At 56.8% G+C, this 19,022-nt stretch overlaps 1 protein-coding gene across 2 annotated transcripts; it reads right to left on the bottom strand.

The window, feature by feature from the left end:
- Positions 1-1,467: 1,467 nt before the first annotated feature.
- ZMYND19 (zinc finger MYND-type containing 19) lies at positions 1,468-11,594 on the bottom strand. 2 transcript variants are annotated; one of them, XM_069579670.1, is made up of 7 exons: positions 11,278-11,569; positions 10,623-10,741; positions 9,966-10,025; positions 9,068-9,174; positions 8,337-8,477; positions 2,066-2,246; positions 1,468-1,927 (listed from the first exon to the last, which is right to left on the bottom strand). In XM_069579670.1, the coding sequence occupies exons 2-7, from the start codon at positions 10,626-10,628 to the stop codon at positions 1,784-1,786; spliced, it is 639 nt and encodes a 212-aa protein (XP_069435771.1). In that variant the 5' UTR covers positions 10,629-10,741; positions 11,278-11,569; the 3' UTR covers positions 1,468-1,783. The 2 variants fall into 2 exon arrangements, with proteins under 2 accessions (XP_069435771.1, XP_069435770.1); XM_069579669.1 differs by lacking the exon at positions 10,623-10,741 and having other exon boundaries at positions 11,278-11,594.
- Between the last annotated feature and the right edge of the window lie 7,428 nt (positions 11,595-19,022).

Genomic DNA, 19,022 nt, shown 5'->3' with positions numbered 1-19,022 from the left:
CGTGGCAGTGACAGCAAGCCCTCTGCCACCCTCTCAGCTCCACCCAGGGCCCTGCACCAGCCCAGACTCAAGAGTCTGCCAAGCAACACAAGACACAGCACCACCAGGAGAGGACAGCCACCAGCTATGCTGCCGCACCCCCGACACCCCCCCACCCCCACAGCTGCCAGCGAGCCCCAGAGCACGGCAGTTCCAGGTGAGCCAGGTGGCACAGCAACGAGCACCCGAGGTCAACACCCAGCATGACGTCCTCCAGGTCAGCAGACTCCAGCACTTCCATTCCAGTGGAGTTTTCTGAGGACTAGCTAACCACAAGGCGGCGATGGCACCTCACTCCAGTACTCTTGCCTGGAAAACCCCATGGACGGAGGAGCCTGGAAGACTGCAGTCCATGGGGTTGCTGAGGGTTGGCCATGACTGAGCGACTTCACTTTCACTTTTCACTTTCATACATTGGAGAAAGAAATGGCAACCCACTCCAGTGTTCTTGCCTGGAGACTCCCAGGGACAGGGGAGCCTGGTGGGCTGCCGTGTATGTGGTCGCAGAGTCGGACACAACTGAAGCCACTTAGCAGCAGCAGCAGCTAACCACAGGGGAGTCAGTGCTGGTCGGGAGAGAGAGACCGGCTGGAGGGCCAAGCTGGCCACTCCCCCAAGCACACAGGTGGGACACACAGCCTGCAGGCCAGCGCTCATCCCAGGAGCCTGGTTCTGAAGGTGAATCGAGCACACGCGGCCCCAGGATGACCCCAGGATGCTGGCCGCACAGCACTCCCGGACCTCAGGCCAGCTGTGGTCTGCAGGACTGCCTCTCAGAATCAGATATCCTCTTCCCCAACAGTTTGCTAAGCCCCCTGGCGGTCTGGGGCACCTGGAGCAGACCCCCTTGCAGCAAAGACTTGAACTTGGAAGAGGCACCACGGCCAACCTCCACGGCAGCCAGGTCTTCTCAGCCAAAACCCGTGGGCACTTGGGCCCCTTCCCTTGAAGAAAAGCCCTCCCTTGGTGTTGGGACTGAGGTGCCCGCCTGCTCCCCATCTCCTCAGTCCTGTTCTCCAGACACACTGTCCAAGAAGCCTCCAAGCTCTGCAAAGGCAGCCATGGAAAGTTCAGCTCACATACCAAAGGCCACCCAGGAGCTGGCCCTGGTCAGGCAGGCACACGCACAGCGTCCCGGCAGACAGCGGGGAGCCTGGGGGGCCGTGTGGGGCTGGGGGTGAGCCGGGGCGGTCCAGGGTTGCCGCCACAGCCGCCTGCGGCCCCTGGGGGTGCTCAGCAAGGTGTACAGGACGCTGGGCGCCTAGGCAAGCTTCAAGTCACGGGGCCCCCCCGCCCTGAGTGCCCGGGGTGTGGGTGACAACGGCGGCCCCTGCTGGCCGCCGGGTATGCGTCTCCCGAGCCTGGGGGCAGCCTCGCCATCTGTGCCCACGGACGCCGCCTGAGGCAGAGAGCAGAGCACGGCCAGGGTGCGGGCGGCCCCACTTTACTGTGCCTGCTGTCCCCCGCCCGCCTTGGCCCGGCCGCCCAGTAAGCGTTACAGCAAACGACCCGATTTGTACTTCTGAACCCTCCCGCCTTCCCCCCCCCAAAAAAACTGTACATGAGTTTACAAACATATTAACATATAAATAATGAGAAGCGTCCGGCAGGCCCTCCCAGCTGTCTCTGCTCCAGGGGAGCCTCTGGCTGCGGACGGGGGCAGGGGCAGTGCAGGGGGAACCCCGGGCCCGCCGGCGGCCGCCGCGCCCGCCGCTGGGGAGCCGGGAGCCGCGCGGCCGCCGCGTCATCGCTCGGGCTCCAGCTCGTGCGGGGAGGGGCGCCGCTTCTCCCGGCAGTGCTTCTTGTGGGCTGGCCAGTCCTTCTGCTGGCACTGCGAGCCGCAGTAGCGCGCCACCTGGCAGCGCCCGCAGATGTTGAACTCCCGGAGCTGAAAGGACACAGAGGAGCCCGGGGCGGTCACGCACGGTCCCGGGGGACCCGGCCGCCCGCGCCGAGGCGGGAGGGCCCGGCTCCGGCCGGGCGGCCCGCGGGGAGCAGCGCCGCCCCGGGCGCGGCTGGCACGCACCTGCCTCTCCATCACCGTGCAGGGGGGGTAGTGGCACTCGTAGTAGGCACAGGACGTCTCCTCCTCCTCCACCACGTCCCCGTTGGCGTTGTAGTACCGCGTCACGCTCAGCACCGGGAACTGCTCCTCTATGGGGTCTGTGGGCAGCTGCTGAATCGCCAGCCAGTATAGGCTTTGCTCCCTTAACAAAAGAAACGGGGTCTCAGGCCCCTTTGGCCAGGAAGGGGCAAGGCACGCACGTTACAGGAGGTGACCCCAGGGTGGACCAGCTGCCTCCCCTTCGCAGGACACCCCCCCCAACTGTGACCAACAGTCTGACTGTCCTTTGGCCCACCGGCTCACCTCCCCATAACACCCAGGATTCAGCCTGTTCCTCTCTCACTAAAAGGCACAGGAAGGGCTGTGTGTGTCTTGCCCCTCAGTCTTCCCAACACCGTGAGAGCCGCGCACACGACAGGCTTGGAGACCACGTGGTTTCAGCTGCAGGCTCAGCCCGCCCTGGGCAACACCAGGCCACCTCTCTTCCTGCTCGCAGCCCCAGAGGTGCTCAAATCTGCCCCTGGAGAGACCTGGGGATCTGGGTGACCCACCCTCTAGGTGCTGCAGTTACTCTCCACCCCCCGACGGCTTCTCTGCCTGGACGGGGCCAGAAGCTCAGAGCTGCCCACACCTGCCCCACCACCGCAGGTACCAGCGGACGGGTCAAACCCAAAGCAAGGAGCAGCCTACCCCTGGGGCCGGCCTTCAAAGGAGGCACCTGCTGCCCCGCGAAAGCAATGGGGTGGGTGCTCCAGCCCCTCCAACGCGCCTGCTGTCTCTGGAGGCCAGGCCGAGAGGGACTTGGATAAAAACGGAAGGGTCTGGCACAGCACTGGGAATCTGCTATGCCCGCGCGCTCAGTCGTGTCTGACTCTGCGACCCCATGAACCCCCATGAACTCCCATGAACTCTGCGACCCCGCCAGGCTCCTCTGTCCATGGGACTCTCCAGGCAAGAATACCGGAGTGGGTTGCCAGGCCCTCCTCCAGGGGGTCTTCCTGACCCAGGCAGGGACTGAACCTGTGTGTCCTGCACTGGCAGGTGGGTTCTCTGCCACTAAACCACCTCAGTAAACCTGTACTTCAGTTTAAAAAAGTTAAAAAAAAAAAAAGGCCTAAATGTAAGACCCCAAACAGCAAAACTCTCGGAGAAAACCCGGGACAAGGCCTCGCAGCATCAGACACGCAACGACCTGGGGCGCGGCAACAAGGGCACGGTGACGGAAGGAAGAGAAAAGGCTCGTGAGACAAGGTGTGGAAATCAAGTATTTCGTGCATCAAAAAATCCAGTATTTTGTGAAACAAGGTGTGGAGACTCAAGTATTTCGTGCATCAAAAAATCCAGTAGAATACGGCCATCTATAGAAAGGGAGAGAACATTTGCAAACCCTGCACCACCCTGTATAGAGAGCTCTGCAGCTCAACTGAAAAACCAAGTTTTGAAGAGAGATTTCTCCACAGGAGACACACACAGGCCCAAAAAGCACATGAAACGACGCTCAGCATCACTGACCATCAGGAAGACAACTCAGAACGGCAGCGGGGCCACCTCGCACTCCTGGGACGGCGTCTATCGAGCGACAGAGAGCACCACGTGCTGCCACGGGCCTCCGCGCACACGCATACGCCTATGCGCACGCACACACACGCCTATGTGCACACACGCACACGCCTATGCGCGCACACGCACGTGCACACGCCTATGCGCACACGCCTATGCGCACACACGCACACGCCTATGTGCACACACACAGGCGCACACACGCACACACACGCGCCTATGCGCACACACGCACACGCGCGCGCACGCCTATGCGCACACATGCACACGCACGCACACGCGCACACATGCACACGCACGCACACGCGCACACGCCTATGTGTACACACGCACACGTGCACACACACAGTGGAGTGCTACCTAACCTTAAGAAGGGAGCTCTGACCCAGGCCGTGATGCGGACGAGTCTTGCGGACGTGCGTGAGGAGGCGTGAGGGAGCCAGACCGGAGGACGAGTGCCGCCAGCCCGCTCAGCCGGGATCAAGGCCCGCGGCTGGTGGAGCGGCGGGGCTCGGGGGTCTGGGGGGGGGCGGCGCAGCGCTGTCAGGGCACAGCTGCCTTTGGGAAGAGGAGACGGCTCCGGAGGCCGTGGTGGCGGCGGCTGCACCGCACTGCAAGTGTGCTCAACGCCACAGAAACACACTCGAAAGGGGTTAAGCGGCGTCATCCGTGTTCTACCACAATACAAAGGTTTCTTTAAAGAAGCAAGGGGTGAGAGTAAGGGTGGGGGAGAACGCTGGTGCTTCCCGAGCTCCTTAGTGAGGCCCTGGAAGGCCGACGGGAGGGGAGGCTCAGCCCCAGCCGGCGTCTGAAGACGGGAAGGGAGGACACTGCTCCTCTGCCTAGAGCACATTCCACCTGGCTGGGCCACCCTGTGCCCACCGGGGTGACGCCGGGGCAGCAACCAGGGGTCCGGGGACCCCCGAGTCGAAGGGGCCGATTCCCACCACGAGCCACCGGGCAGAGGCCACGGATGAGGCGGGAGGGCACATGGCACCGGGCGGCGGGGAGCTCAGGCCGCCCTCAGGACAGCTGGGCCCCAGCACGTGCGGGACTGCGGACAGGCTGATCGCTGCTGGCAAGCCACAGCGACCCTGACCAGCTGGTTCCTGGGATGACCGACAGGGAGGGCCCTCGGGGCAGGGCCCCAGAGCGCTGTGAGGCAGCATGGGGCCATCCCCCGGCGGCTGCAGCAGTCCGCGGCAGAGCTGGCCCAGGCCCGCCATGGTCTCGTGCGAGTGCTGAGCCACCTGCCTGCCGACCGCTCAGCCGCCCCTACACTCGTCCTGATGACACAGCCTTTTGTTTGGGTTATTTTTTTTTTTTGCTGTGCCACGCAACCTGTGGATAGGAATAGGCGAATGGAATTCCGATGACCATTGTATCTACTACTGTGCGCAGGAATCCCTTAGAAGAAATGGAGTAGCCCTCACAGTCAACGAGAGAGTCCGAAACGCAGTACTTGGGTACAATCTCAAAAACAACAGAATGATCTGTTCGTTTCCAAGGCAAACCACTTAGCATCACAGTAATCCGAGTCTATGCCCCAACCAGTAATGATGAAGAAACCTGAATTTGAACAGTTCTAGGAAGACCTACAAGACCTTCTAGAACTAACAGCAAAGAAAAGCTCCTTTTTATCATAGTGGATTGGAGTACTAAAGGGGAAAGTCAAGAGATTCCTGGAGTAACAGGCAAGCTTGGCCTTGGAGTACAGAATGAAACCGGCAAAGGGCAACAGAGTTTTGCCAAGAGGACGCACTGGTCACAGCAAACACCCTCTTCCAACAGCACAAGAGGCTGACCCACACATGGACGCCACCAGACGGTCAGCACTGAAAGCAGACTGCCTGTAGTCTTTGCAGCCAAAGATGGAGAAGCTCTATGCAGACAGCAAAACCAAGATGGGGAGCTGACTGTGGCTCAGATCATGAGCTCCTTATTGCCAAGTTCATACTTAAATTGTAGAAAGTGGGGAAAACCACTAGACCATTCGGGTATGGCCTAAATCAAATCCCTTATGATAGTACAGTGGAAGGGAGAAACAGAGTCAAGGAGTTAGATCTGATAGACAGCCTGCAGACCCATGGACAGAGGTCTGCCACGCTGCGCAGGAGGCAGTCACCAAAACCATCCCCAAGAAAGAGAAATGCAGCAAGGCGACGTGGTCGTCTGAGGAGGGCTTACGGACAGCTGAGGAAAGAAGAGGAGTGAGAGGCAGAGGAGGAAAGGTACACCCAGCTGAATGCAGGGTTTCCGAGAAAAGGAGAGACAAGAAAGCCTTCTTAGGGGAACAATGCAAAGACACAGGAAACCAACACAACGGCAGGGACTGCAGAGCTGGGCAAGGAAACTGGAGACGCCGCGGGAACAGCCGTGTGAGGGGGGCTCGATAAGGGGCGGAAACGCCAAGGGCCCAACAGAAGCATAAGAGGCTAAGAAGAGGCGGCAAGAATACGCATAAGAACTATACGAAAAAGGTCTTCACAACCCAGATAATCACAATGGTGTGATCACTCACCTAGAGCCAAACATCCTGGAGTGTGAAGTTACTGGGCCTTAGGAAGCATCACCACAAACAAAGTTAGTGGAAGTGATAGAATTCCAGCTGAACTATTCCAAGTCCTAAGAGACGATGCTGTGAAAGTGCTGCACTCAATATGCCAGCAGAGTTTGAAAATTCAACAGCGGCCACAGGACTGGAGAAGGTCAGTTTTCATTCCAATCCCAAAGAAAGGCAATGCCAAAGAATGCTCAAACTACCATACAATTGCACTCATCTCACATGCTGGCAAGGTAATGCTCAAAACCCTTCAAGTGAGGCGACAGTACATGAACCAAGAATTTCCAGATGTTCAAGGTAGACTTAGAAAAGGCAGAGGAACCAGAGATTAAATTGCCAACATCTGCTGGATCATACAAAAAGCAAAGGAATTCCAAACCAACACCTACTTCTGCTTCACTGACTAAAGCTAAAGCCTTTGACTGTGTGGATCGCAACAAACGTGAAAATTCTGAAAGAGATGGGAATACCAGACCACCTTCCTGCCTCCTGAGAAATCTGTATGCAGGTCACGAAGCAACAGTTAGAACTGGACATGGAACAGACTGGTTCCAACTAGGAAAAGGAGTACGTCAAGACTGTATATTGTCACCCTGCTTATTTAACTTACATGCAGAGTACATCATGAGAAACGCTGGGCTGGAAGAAGCACAAGCTGGAATCAAGATTGCCAGGAGAAATAGCAATAACCTCAGATATGCAGATGACACCACCCTTATGGCAGAAAGTGAAGAACTAAAGAGCCTCTTGATGAAAGTGAAAGAGGAGAGTGAAAATTTTGGCTTAAAGCTCAACATTCAGAAAATGAAGATCATGGCATCCGGTTCCATCACTTCATGGCAAATAGAAGGGGAAACAGTGGAAGCAGTGACAGGTTTTATTTTCTTGGGTCCTAAAACCACTGCCAACAGTGGCCGCAGCCACAAAAGTAAAAGACACTGACTCCCTGGAAGAAAAGTTACGACCACCCTAGACAGCATATTCAAAAGCAGAGACATTACTTTGCCAACAAAGGTCTGTAGTGAAAGTTACGGTTTTTCCAATAGTCATGTATGGATGTGAGAGCTGGACCATAAGGAAGGCTGAGCAATGAAGAATTGATGCTTTTGAACTGTGGTGCAGAAGAAGACTCTTGAGAGTCCCTTGGACTGCAAGGAGATCAACCAGTCCATTCTAAAGGAGATCAGTCCTGAATATTCCTTGAAAGGACTGATGCTGAAGCTGAAACTCCAATGCTTTGGCCACCTGATGCAAAGAGCCAACTCATTGGAAAATACTCCAATGCTGGGAAAGATTGAAGGCAGAAGGGGGCGACAGAGGATGAGATGGTTGGATGGCATCACCGACTCAATGGACGTGGGTTTGAACAAGCTCCGGGAGACAGTGGAGGACTGCGGAGCCTGGCGTGTGGGGTCCGTGGGTTACAGAGTCGCACAGGACTTAGCGAGTAAACGACAAGAATGCAACCTGTGGGCTCTAAGTTCCCCAGCCCGGGTTCACACCCGGGTTCACACCCGGGCCCACCGCAGCGGAAGCGCCAAGTCCTAACCGCTGGATCACCAGAGCATCCCCAACCTTCCTTTCTGCTGATGAAACCACCGTCCTATCCCCAGCAGAGCAGAAAAGTGCTCCGAAGCAAGCAACTCCTCAGTGCCGCGGGCCGCTGCCGAGCAGTCAGTGTGCAGCCCTGGTGGCCGCTCCTGAGACCTCCAGGCGGTTTTGTGGCTTGCCACATCTCAGCAGGGGAGCCAGCAAGGGTCCTATTTTTGCTTCAGCCAAATTGGGCTCAGTTTCTGTCACGTGCAACCGCAAGTCTAGACTACCATAATCCCCAGGAGGATAAGAACCCTAACTAACTGTCAGGAGGCTCTGCCTCCTTCAAGAGCCACGTGAGGGCCCCTTAGTCAGGATCAGGCTCTAACACTGGAGTCTGGACCAAGGAGGGGCGCAGGCTGCCCAGCTGACCTCGGAGGCACTGTCCTGCCTGCACACCTGGAGGGAGATGACCAGCACTCCCAGACCCACAGAAGCTGCGGAGCCAGAGCCGAGCCAGCCTCCCTTGGCAGCGAGCCTGGCGGGGCCGCACTGCCAGGCCCCAGGAAGACCTACCTCTGCTTGCTGGAGGCCTCCTCGGCTCTGGGCCGCCAGCCCCACGGCACCAACTGCAGGTTGTCCAGGCGATTGTCCACAGTGACGGCGTTGAGATGCACCACCTGAAACCCAGGGGCGATGCCTCCCCTGTGCCGCTCCCTAGGAAACAGACAGTGCTCCAGACAGGCTCCCCGACCCCTCGTCTCAGCCACGCGCACTGAATGGCCCTTGGCCCATCGGGAGCACAGCTGCTGAGGGGAACCCAAGTCTGCCAGTCTGTGGCCCAAAGGGGACAGGCCAGCCCCTGGACTTGAGCGCTAGGCTCCAGGGAGCCAAGGTGGAGCCCCAAGCCACCTCGCACACAGCCTGGGGGACACCGCCAAGTGGGCCCAAGCACTCCGGAACCTCAGCGTTCACACAGAAGGGAGGACGGCTCTTCCCCGTGCCCCACCGCCAAGCTCAAAGGGACCTAGAAGGGGCCAGACTCCACCCGCCTCCAGAGGCGCTGTGGCCCGAGTGCTGGGAGCAGGAAGGGCACATGGCCTACAGACTCTCAGGCCACCCTGCCAGCGCCAGGGGACGGAGAGCAGCCATCCTCCCAGGCAGGGGCAATGACAAAGACGTGACTGGGAGGCCTGGGCAAGGTATCATCTGTCGACGAGGCAGAAAGGCCTCTGGCTGCCCAAGCCCCTCGCACCGCAAGGCTGGTGCTAACCCAGAAAGGGAAGCAGCAGCTTGGAAACACCTACCACAGCAGCTCATGAAGGAGCCGTCCCGACCCCCTCCCTCGGTTTTTGTCAAAGGCATATGCAAATATCTTAGCACCATTTCCATCTGCGTCTACTTCCATCCGGGCCTGAGAAGAAACAAGAAAAAGCTCTGTTAAAAAGCCTGCAATTCTCCACAACATTCCAAATTCCTCTTAGAAAAACGAAGGAAACAAACAAGCCAGAGGGACAAAGGCCAGGCCTGTTCCTGGGACCTTGGTGGTCTCTGGAGGCTTCCAGACACGTGGCACGGAGAAGTACCCGCCTACATGAAGGCAACACACTTAAGAACCACTCTTTGCAAAATACTGTGGACGTGGACACAGGGAAATAAATCTCCCTACCCTTAAAAAAAAAAAAGTCCCTAATCCAGTAAAAAAAAGGTAAGCCCTGGAACAAGCAAGCATAAAAGGGTGAAGGGTGAGACAGGAGTGGGCTGGGTCTACAGGGTGGAGGGAGGAGCAGGCAGGTGAGGACTGGAGCCCAAACAGCCAGGTAAGAACAAAGGCACCGGGCCCTGCAGGAGGCCGAGGCTGGAGAGGAGGTGGGGCAGTCCTGGACAGTCTCCCTGGGCACAGCAGTTTATCCGACTGAACTCAATCACAGACATGGCACCATTTGTCTCTTTTTTGGGAAGAGCTTGCAAGCAACGTGGAAGTGAGAAAGACAGCAAGCATCACGGAGGCGGTGGGGAGGGGGGGGCGGGGTCCACACTGACAGACAGGTTCCCTGGAGACCAGGGTTCTGGACAGGGCTTCACCCGCCTGCTTGAGCAGCTCACATGCAAGGGCCTGCCTCACGCCACAGGGGTGAAGACCCACCCCTCATGACCCCCCTTGGCACGACCGTAGGCAGGCCAGCAAAGGAGCAGAATCCTTACCTCGAACGAGTAGCCCTCCACCAGCGGGATGTCCTGCTCATCTATCAGCGTATACTTGGTCTGGAAATTAACGTTTGAAGACGTCACATTTGGAATCAGCACAGGGCACTAACAGTAGGCAGGAGCAGCCCTCACGGGCTCAGAGCGGCCAATCCACCCTGAAGGCAGGCAGATGTGCCAAAGGCCGCTCTCTCCCCACTTAGCACCGCGCACAGCTGTGGCGCCAGGCCCCACCTGCCGTCTGCTCACGACTAGCCATGAGAAGTGCCTGAGAACTAACTGCTCATCCACTAAGCTGTGCGTGTCAATGTGTCCATAAGCCCAGTCCGAGACCACGGTGTCACAAGAATAGAGGCAGGGCCCCGGGATTGAAGCAGAATATCTGGAAGGTTCCAACCATCAGGCAGGCGGCACACAGGTGTTCATGGAACTGTCCCTCCTATCTCTTCGTCTAACACGTTCCAAGTAAAAGTTTTAAAGGATGGCATTACTGCAGACAACCGCTGAGTTGCAGAGATCGCAAGGCTAATAAGGAGCCCACCCTTCCGTAGTTAGAAAGTGACTGCCCTTTGCGGGAGGGCAGGAAACGGTCCCCGAAATGGACCAGTCTCACTTTCGCTTGGAGAGCTTTTTACTAGTTATCTGAACCGGCTTTACCTTCATCTGACTGCCTCTGCTCCTCTCTCCCACCAGAAGCTTCCGCCGCTGGTGATGGGAACAGGGTTCCCATCCAGGGTAAGGTCCGTGGCTGGTTCAGCTGCACGGCCGGCCGGCTCCTGGAAACAGCCAAGCCTCAATGCCCACAGGTGCCAGGAAGCCCCAGCCTCGAACACGCGGAGGGCGGGGCCCGGTAAGGGAGAGAAGCAGAGGGAGGCCCCGCTCGGCCGAGGCCAACTGAGGCTCAGCCCGACGGGGCCGCCGCGAGCAGCCCGAGCCCTGCGCGAAGCTCACTACGGACCCGCAGGGGCCGCCGGAGACCGAGCGCGCTGCCCCGGAAGGGCCTGCGCTCCCCGCGGCCGCAGGCACAGCCGCAGCCCTCGACCCACGGCGCACGGCCGGAGCCGGCACTGGACCAAAGCTGCCCCAGGAACCAGGCCGCCGGCGAACCTAGGGCCTGTGCCCGTGCGTCCCGCCGCGCTGGCCGGGCCCTGCGCCCCCAGCCTCGCACCCCCGACTCCGACTCCGACTCCCAGCCCGCGCCCGCGACCCCCAGCGCCGCTCAGCCCCTAGCCTCACCCCAGCCCCGGCCCTCGGCCCCGGCCCGGCGCCCCACGCCTCCCGCCCGACGCCGGCCCCAAGCCGCGCCGCGCACCTTTCCGGCCACCCGGCCGAGCCGCACGATGCCCAATTTGAAGTCGGTCATGGCCGGGCCTGCGCTCGGCCGGCGGCGCCGCTCCCTCGGGAGGTGCCGGGGCGGGGCCGCGGCGCACCGGGCGGGCGAGTGGGGGCCGGGAACGGGGCCAGGCGGGCGGGCGGGCGGGACGAGGCTGGGCCGGGGTCGGGCCGCCGCCGCCGGGCGCCCGCCGGACCTGCCACGCGCCGCCGCCGCCGCCGCCGCCGCCGCCGCCACCGCCGCGCGCACCTCCGCGAGCGGAGCCAGGGGCGGGGCGCGCGGCGGACACACCCCCGCCCGCCGCCGCCTGGCCAATCGCGCGGCGCGCAGGGCGCCGGCCGGCGCGCGCCGCCACGCCGCAGCCAGTGGCTGGAGGGCGAGTGCGCAGGCGCGTTGGGGCGCGGCGAGCGCGCCGGGGAGGGGCGCGGCCGGGGGCGGAGCCTGCGCGGCCGCCCGGCGCTACGTCAGTTTCGCGGGAAGCTTTGTGCGGGAGGGTGCGCCACCCGCTCGCAGCGCAGACCCCCGAGCCCGGCCTCGGCCCGCGCAACGGGCGGTTTGGCTGGGCACTCTGGGCCGTCCGGGCCCTGCAGGTCGGGGCTGGCTGCGGCTCCCTGTGACTAGTCCCTGGACAGAGGGCTGGAGGCCGGGGTGGATTCGCGGATCCGGAGTCCCGGGGCCCGTATGACTCCGTGGCTGGGTCCAGTGCCCTCGGAACGTGGGAGCCCAGCGAGCGCTGTTGGCTGACCGGGAACTGCGCCCGCCCTTCTCCCTGGCCGCCTCCGCGCATGGGCCGGGATCAGGATCCCATAGCCCATGCCTGTGCGACACGATCCTTCCCTGGGCTTCGAGAAGGGGCGCTGAAAAGCCTGCTCCAAATCCTTCCCGAACAGGAACTCCCAGACCTGACGATTCGGGGTCGGGGGTTGGGGGTATACCTGTCTCCTGGCAACCACTCCATCTGGCTCTCGCTCCCAACCCCCAATGAAACCGCTCTACACCAGTGCACCAAGCAAACCCCTGCTCCTGTTCTAGCGAGGGAGGCCAGAAAAGGCCCATGACCAGCGAGTTACTCGCCTTGTTAGAAAGTGATCAACGCTGTGGGGAAACGAGTAGACCAGCATCAGGGAGTTGGAGGCCCCGGGAAAGTGGAGGCGGGGTGGATCTCACTGCCAAGTAACCTGAGCAAACTGGGAGGGAGAGAGCGGGTGAGCTCTGCGGGCTCCAGGGGAACAGCATCCCCAGCAGCGGGGAGAGCCCAGTGCCAAGGCCCTAATCTGGCCCCAGCTGGGCGTTTTTGAAAAGCGGAGGCGGTCTCTGTGAGCCAATGAACGCATCAGAGCAACAGGGCACATGGCCAGAGAGGTGGAGGTTGGGAAGGGTGTGGGGTCTGGGGAGCACTGTGACTTTTACACTCAGAAAAGGGAGCCATTGGAGGATAGGAAACGAGGAATAGCTTTTTAGTGCATCATGGCAGCTGATGCAGACAGTGAGGGAAGGGTGGGAGCAGGCAGGACGTTTAGGGAGCTAATGCAAGCTTACCCGACTAAGAAATGATGGTACTGGGGCCACCTTTGACGGCAGTCAGGATAGCCCTGGTTATGCTGCAGTAACAAACAACCCTAAATTGTCAGCGGCTTAGCAAGATAAAAATATATTTATTCCTCATGCCACAGGCTAAGGTTATAAGGCAATCGGATACCTGAGTGTAGACTGATGTTCACCAGCGTATTTCTCCTACTTAAAGCTGTACAACTGGACGAGCTCACCATGGGAGGAAATGCAAATAGAGGGGGAAAGGTTGAGCCCTGCGTATTCTCATGCTAAGGGGGAAGGGAGGCTGGAAGGAGGAGCTGGTCCAGAGCATGAGGATGTCAGGTAGGAGGGGAGCCAGGAGAGGGCAGTGGGCCAAGCGCTGACAGTGCTAGGCTGAGAAGGAGAGATCGGCCTTGCCCAGTGCTGCTGAGAGATCCCGGATTTGCACAGAACGCACAGCGAGGGCGCCCGTCACCTTAACGTGTCCGTGGTGGAGGAGTAAGCCGGCCTGAGGGGGCTGAGGGGGAATGGAAGGGAATGCCTCGGGACCAACTGCTCTTCAAGGTGTTCTGGCTGAAAGGGAGCAGAGAAACGACCAAAGCGAGAAAGAAGAGGCAAGTCCAGAGAAACTGTTGGTTTTGTAGTGGGAAAGGAAACAGCAGGCTTTCCACCAGCGGGAATGAGCCCGTGGAGGAGAAGAGGTGAGCCGTGGCCGAGAGGAGAGTGGGAGGGCTGGCCCGGGACTGCTCAGGCGGTTCGCCCAGCCACAGCTCCAAGGGGAGTCTGAGGGAAGGGAGTGTGGATGTAGGAAGCTGGGGGGTTCTCCTCTGATGAGAAGGAGGCCATCAGCTGAAGGTGAGAAGGGAGCTGGTCCCAGGAGAGAGGACGAGGATGGAGCTAGGAGAAGACAGCAGCGGGCCCGGCAGTGTCATCTGCCCAGTCAGGGTAGCTGCGTGTCTCCAGTCTATCCAGGCTGCTCCTGAGAAAGCAAGGCGAAGGAAGATTTGGGTGCAGCCAGGACGGAGGGGACCCCGGCGAGTGTGGAGAGGTGAGGGCACGGACAGAGACGCCTAAGAGTCTGGGCCCCGTGCCTGCCCAGGGCACTCAGGGGGCTTCGGGGACCGCTGATGTAGGGGTGAGCAAAGATGGAAAGGGGTTCAGAGCCGCGCAGACTCGCGAGAGGCTGCAGGTGCCGGGGACGCTCACGTCTCTGTGATCTGCTGTTGTGTGACACACTTCTTGGCGTCCAACCACGTCAGCTTATTACTTTGCACGATTGTGTGACTGACAGGGGATCTTCCGTGCCACCCAGTGTCGGGGGCCCTTCCTTCATTTGCAGCCAGCTGAGAACTCACCTGGGGCACATTTCTCTTCCCTGTGGCCTGCCCTGGGCGGGGTGTCCTGTTATTTAGCCAGGAGAGCTGCACCGCTCACCGCGTGGAGGCTCTACTCTACGTGACAGGCCCTGTTGGACCTCTGCTCGGATCTCCCCTGCTAGTATCCGCTGGCCACAGCAAGTCCTGCCGGCAAGCCTGGAATCCGTGTGGGAGGGGTGTGCACGGCAGCACGAGTTCTGGAAAGCACAGCTTATGGCGGGTGGGGGCGGGCGCCACCGGTCCACACTCTGGCCCCTAATGATTCAAGTTCCTCCTGCATGAAGACCCCAGAACCACACCTTGCTACTGCTCTTGGCTTACGACATGCAGCAAAGCCAGAAGCAAGTTACCTGCCCCTGCAAGACCCACATTCCATGGGGAAGCACAGGAAAAGTAAATAGACACCCGGTTCAAAAAGGAAAAGGACGGCGTGCTCCCTGTAGCCACACGCACGCGGCAGGGTTGAAACGCAGCGGACAAGGTCACAATGCTCCTTTAAGGGCGAGTGATGCCCTCCCTCTCCCTCTTCTGGGGTGGGCTTCTCTCTCTGCCTGTTTGCCCTGCCCCTCAGGCATCCTCTTCCACGGGGAAATGTTTGCAGCCTAAGTAGCCTCTTCAGCCTGCTTCTTTTCTGGAGAAAGTTGAGGGCCCAGAAGCCTCTTTTATTTTGAACATCATCCATTTTAGTTTAAGCAGATACAGCTGTTAAAAAAAAAAATTGCAGATTTTCTAGGTATCAAATTATAACAGATTTTATTAGACAAAAGCCACCCTGCAAGTATCTTTGAGAGGCTCCTTTCTGCTGTGAACGTCAAGGTCGAGCCGTGTGCTCCGTCCCTCAAGACACTTGGAAGCCCTTTCGTGTGGCTCAGAGCGTATGTGAAGGTCCACTCCCCCGGGCTCTTTCAGCAATTTTAACAAGGGGTCATATACCACATCCTTGATTTCTTCTAACCCTGAAGTTGTGCTTTGCTGGCAGTGCCCTGGGTTTAATCCTCCGCAGCATGCCATTTCTTACCTTGAGGACAGTTGCTACCTGGAAAGACTGGGATTGAGAAATATTTTTATTTTCCAGTTGTAAGACCCGACTTGAAATATTTCCTCCAGCTTCTGGTGGGACATGGAACATTACTTGCTTAGTTTATTTGTCTTTTCTTTATTTTACTTTAGCATAAATGACGGAAAGAAACCAGTTGGCCTCTGTCTGCCCTGTTAGCACCGGGTGGTCTTCCACTTCCCCACCGATCCTGACCCAGCCCTGCCCTTCTCTGTCCTTCACTGGGGATGGAAGTCCTCACTGACTGCCAGGCTCGCCTGCTGCCTGGCTCCAAAGAGCCACATTTCAGGGTTTTGTGACTGGCAGGCTCTCACTTCTAAATGTCACTGTCTGGCCCAGATGCGTGCTGCTGCGTAACGAACAACCCCAGGACTCAGCGGCTTAACACAGCCGTTGATTTTCTGGCTCCATGGTGAGATCGGTTTCGGCTGGTCGGCTCTCCTGCTGGCGGCTGGCATGCCCGTTTGTCTCAAACCGCCACCGTCAATCCAGCTCCTCCCCTCCTGTAACAGTCCTACGCCGTGACTCACAGGTTGCGGGATCTTAGCTCCCCGACCAGGGATTGAACCCCGGCCAGGGATCTCCCTCTTCTGACTGTTCTGACACACATAAACTGGTAGAAAGGTCTGGGACTTGAGAGGCCAGGTCTGAGGACTGACAGCTGCATCTTCCTCCCTCTCGGGGGCCTGCCCACAGGTAAACAGTCTCACTACCTGGAAATCCTCATTCTGTGCAGACCCTGAAGCAAATCATATGGGGAGGCCTCAGGGAAGGGGAACCTGACCAGCCACCGCCATCCCAGCCACACGGGTCAAGGTGTCAGGCACCAGCAAAAACGATATCTAGGTCATTTTAACCTGGACAGACACCACACAAAGTAGAAGAGCCTCTTGCCTGAATGCAGCCGAGTTCTCAGCTCATTCAGTCACTCAGTCGTGTCCGACTCTTTGGGACCCCATGGACTGCAGCCCGCCAGGCCTCCCTGTCCACTACCAACTCCCGGAGTCTACTCAAACTCACATCCATCAAGTAGGTGATGCCATCCAACCATCTCCTCCTCTGTCACCTCCGTCTCCTCCCATCTTCAATCTTTCCCAGCATCAGGGTCTTTTCCAAGGAGTCAGTTCTTTGCATCAGGTGGCCAAAGTGCTGGAGTTTCAGCTTCAACATTGGTCCTCCCAATGAATCTCCAGGACTGATCTCCTTTAGGGTGGACTGGTTGGATCTCCTTGTAGTCCAAAGGACTCTCAAGAGTCTTCTCCAACACCACAGTTCAAAAATCTGTGGTGCTCAGCTTTCTTTATAGTCCAACTCTCACATCCATACGTGACTACTGCAAAAACCATAGCTTTGACTAGACAGACCTTTGTCAGCAAAGTAATGTCTCTGCTTTTTAATATGCTGTCTAGGTTGGTCATAGCTTTTCTTCCAAGGAGCAAGCGTCTTTTAATTTCATGGCTGCAGTCACCATCTGCAGTGATTTTGGAGCCCAAGAAAATAAAGTCTGTCACTGCTTCCATTGTTTCCCCATCTACTTGCCATGAAGTGATGGGACCGGATGCCATGATCTTCATTTTATTGAGTTTTAAGCCAGCTTTTTCACTCTCCGCTTTCACTTTCATCAAGAGGCTCTCTAGTTCTTTTTCATGTTCTGCCATAAAGGTGGTGTCATCTGCGTATCTGAAGTTATTGATATTTCTTGGGGCAATCTTGATTCTAGCTTATGCTTCATCCAGCCTGGCATTTCACATGATGTACTCTGCATATAAGTTAAATAAGTGAAGTGAAACTTGTTAACAAGGTGACAATATACAGCCTTGAACTACTCCTTTCCCATTTTGGAACTAGCCTGTCGTTGCATGTCCAGCTCTAACTGTTGCCTCCTGACCTGCACACAGGTTTCTCGGGAGGCAGGGAAGGTGGTCTGGTACTCCCAACTCTTTAAGAATTGTCCACAGTTTGTTGTGATCTACAGTCAAGGCTTTGGTGTAATCAGTAAAGCAGAAGTAAATGTTTTTCTGGTATTCTCTTGTTTTCTCAATGATTGACGCAATACTCAGGTCAGTTACTCAGTCGTGTCTGACTCTTTGGGACCCCATGGACCGCAGCCCGCCAGGCTTTCGTGCCAATCAGCAACACCTGGAGCTTGCTCAAACTCACGTCTAATGACTCAGCGATGCCATCCAGCCATCTCATCCTCTGTCGTCCCCTTCTCCTCCTGCCTTCATCTTTGCCAGCCTCAGGGGCATTTCAAGGAGTCGGTTCTTTGTATTAGGTGGCCAAAGTATTGGAGTTTCAGCTTCGGCATCAATCCTTCCAATCAACAATCAGGACTGATCTCCTGTAGGATGGACTGGTTGGATCTCCTTGCAGTTCAAGGGACCCTCAAGAGTCTTATCCCACACCACAGTTCAAAAGCATCAATTCTTTGGTGTTTAGCTTTTTTTATAGCCCAACTGTCACATCCATACATGACCACTGGAAAAACCATAGCTTTGACTAGATGGACCTTTGTCAGCAAAGTAATGTCTCTGCTTTTTAATACACTGTCTAGGTTGGTCATAACTTTTCTTCCCAGGAGCAAGCATCTTTTAATTTCATGGCTGCAGTCACCATCTGCAGTGATTTTGGAGCTCCCAAAATAAAGTCTCTCACTGTTTCCATTTGCTTCCCCATCTATTTGCCATGAAGCAATGGGACCGGATGCCATGATCTTCGTTTTCTGAATGTTGAGCTTTAAGCCAAAATTTTCACTCTCCTCTTTCACTTTCATCAAGAGGCTCTTTAGTTCTTCTTCACTTTGTGCCATAAGGGTGGTGTCATCTGCATATCTGAAGTTATTGATATTTCTCCCGGCAATCTTGATTCCAGATTGTGCTTCATCCAGCCCAGCGTTTCTCATGATATATACTGCATATAAGTTAAACAAACAGTGCGACAATATACAACCTTGACGTAGTACTCCTTTCCCGATTTGGAAACAGTCTGTTGTTCCATGTCCAGTTCTAACTTTTGCTTCTTGACCTGCACACAGATTTCTCTGGAGGCAGGTAAGGCAGTCTGCTATTATCCACAGTTTGTTGTGATCCACACAGTTAAAGGCTTTGGCATAGTCAATAAAGCAGAAGCAGATGTTTTTCTGAAACTCCCTTCCTTTTTCAATGATCCAACAGATGTTGGCAATTTGATCTCTGGTTCCTCTGCCTTTTCTAAATCCAGCTTGAACATCTCGGTGTTCATGGTTCACGTACTGCTGAAGCCTGGCTTGGAGATTTTTGAGCATTTGCTAGTGTGTGAGATGAGTGCAATTGTGCGGTAGTTTGAACATTCTTTGGCATTGCCTTTCTTTGTGATTGGAATGAAAACCGACCTTTTCCAGTCTTGTGGCAACTGCTGAGTTTTCCAAATTTTCTGGCATATTGAGTGCAGTACTTTAACAGCACCATCTTTTAGGATTTGAAATAGCTCAACTGGAAATCCATCACCTCCACTAGCTTTGTTCATAGTGAGGCTTCCTAAGGCCCACTTAACTGTGCATTCCAGGGTGTCTGGCTCTAGGTGAGTGATCACACCATTGTGATTATCTGGGTCATGAAGATCTTTTTTGTATAGTTCTTCTGTGTATTCTTGCCACTTCTTAATATCTTTTGCTTCCATTAGGTCAATACCATTTCTGTCGTTTATCGAGCCCATTTTGCATGAAATGTTCCTTTGGTATCTCTAATTTTCTTGAAGAGATCTCTAGTCTTTCCCATTCT

Source organism: Ovis canadensis, chromosome 3, assembly GCF_042477335.2.
Source record: "Ovis canadensis isolate MfBH-ARS-UI-01 breed Bighorn chromosome 3, ARS-UI_OviCan_v2, whole genome shotgun sequence".
In the NCBI taxonomy this organism is placed as follows: domain Eukaryota; kingdom Metazoa; phylum Chordata; class Mammalia; order Artiodactyla; family Bovidae; genus Ovis; species Ovis canadensis.
The sequence above is the reverse complement of the archived record's forward strand: the minus strand, read 5'-3'. Positions and strand labels throughout refer to the sequence as shown.

Bases quoted from the DNA above. Each gene is read 5' to 3' on its own strand.
- ZMYND19 (XM_069579669.1), bottom strand. From the start codon at position 11,328: ATGACCGACTTCAAATTGGGCATCGTGCGGCTCGGCCGGGTGGCCGGA. The intron at 10,026-11,277 runs GTGCGCGGCGCG...GTTAATTTCCAG, and splicing joins TCGGCCGGGTGGCCGGAAAG to ACCAAGTATACGCTGATAGA. The intron at 1,928-2,065 runs GTGCGTGCCAGC...GTGTCCTTTCAG, and splicing joins GCACGGTGATGGAGAGGCAG to CTCCGGGAGTTCAACATCTG.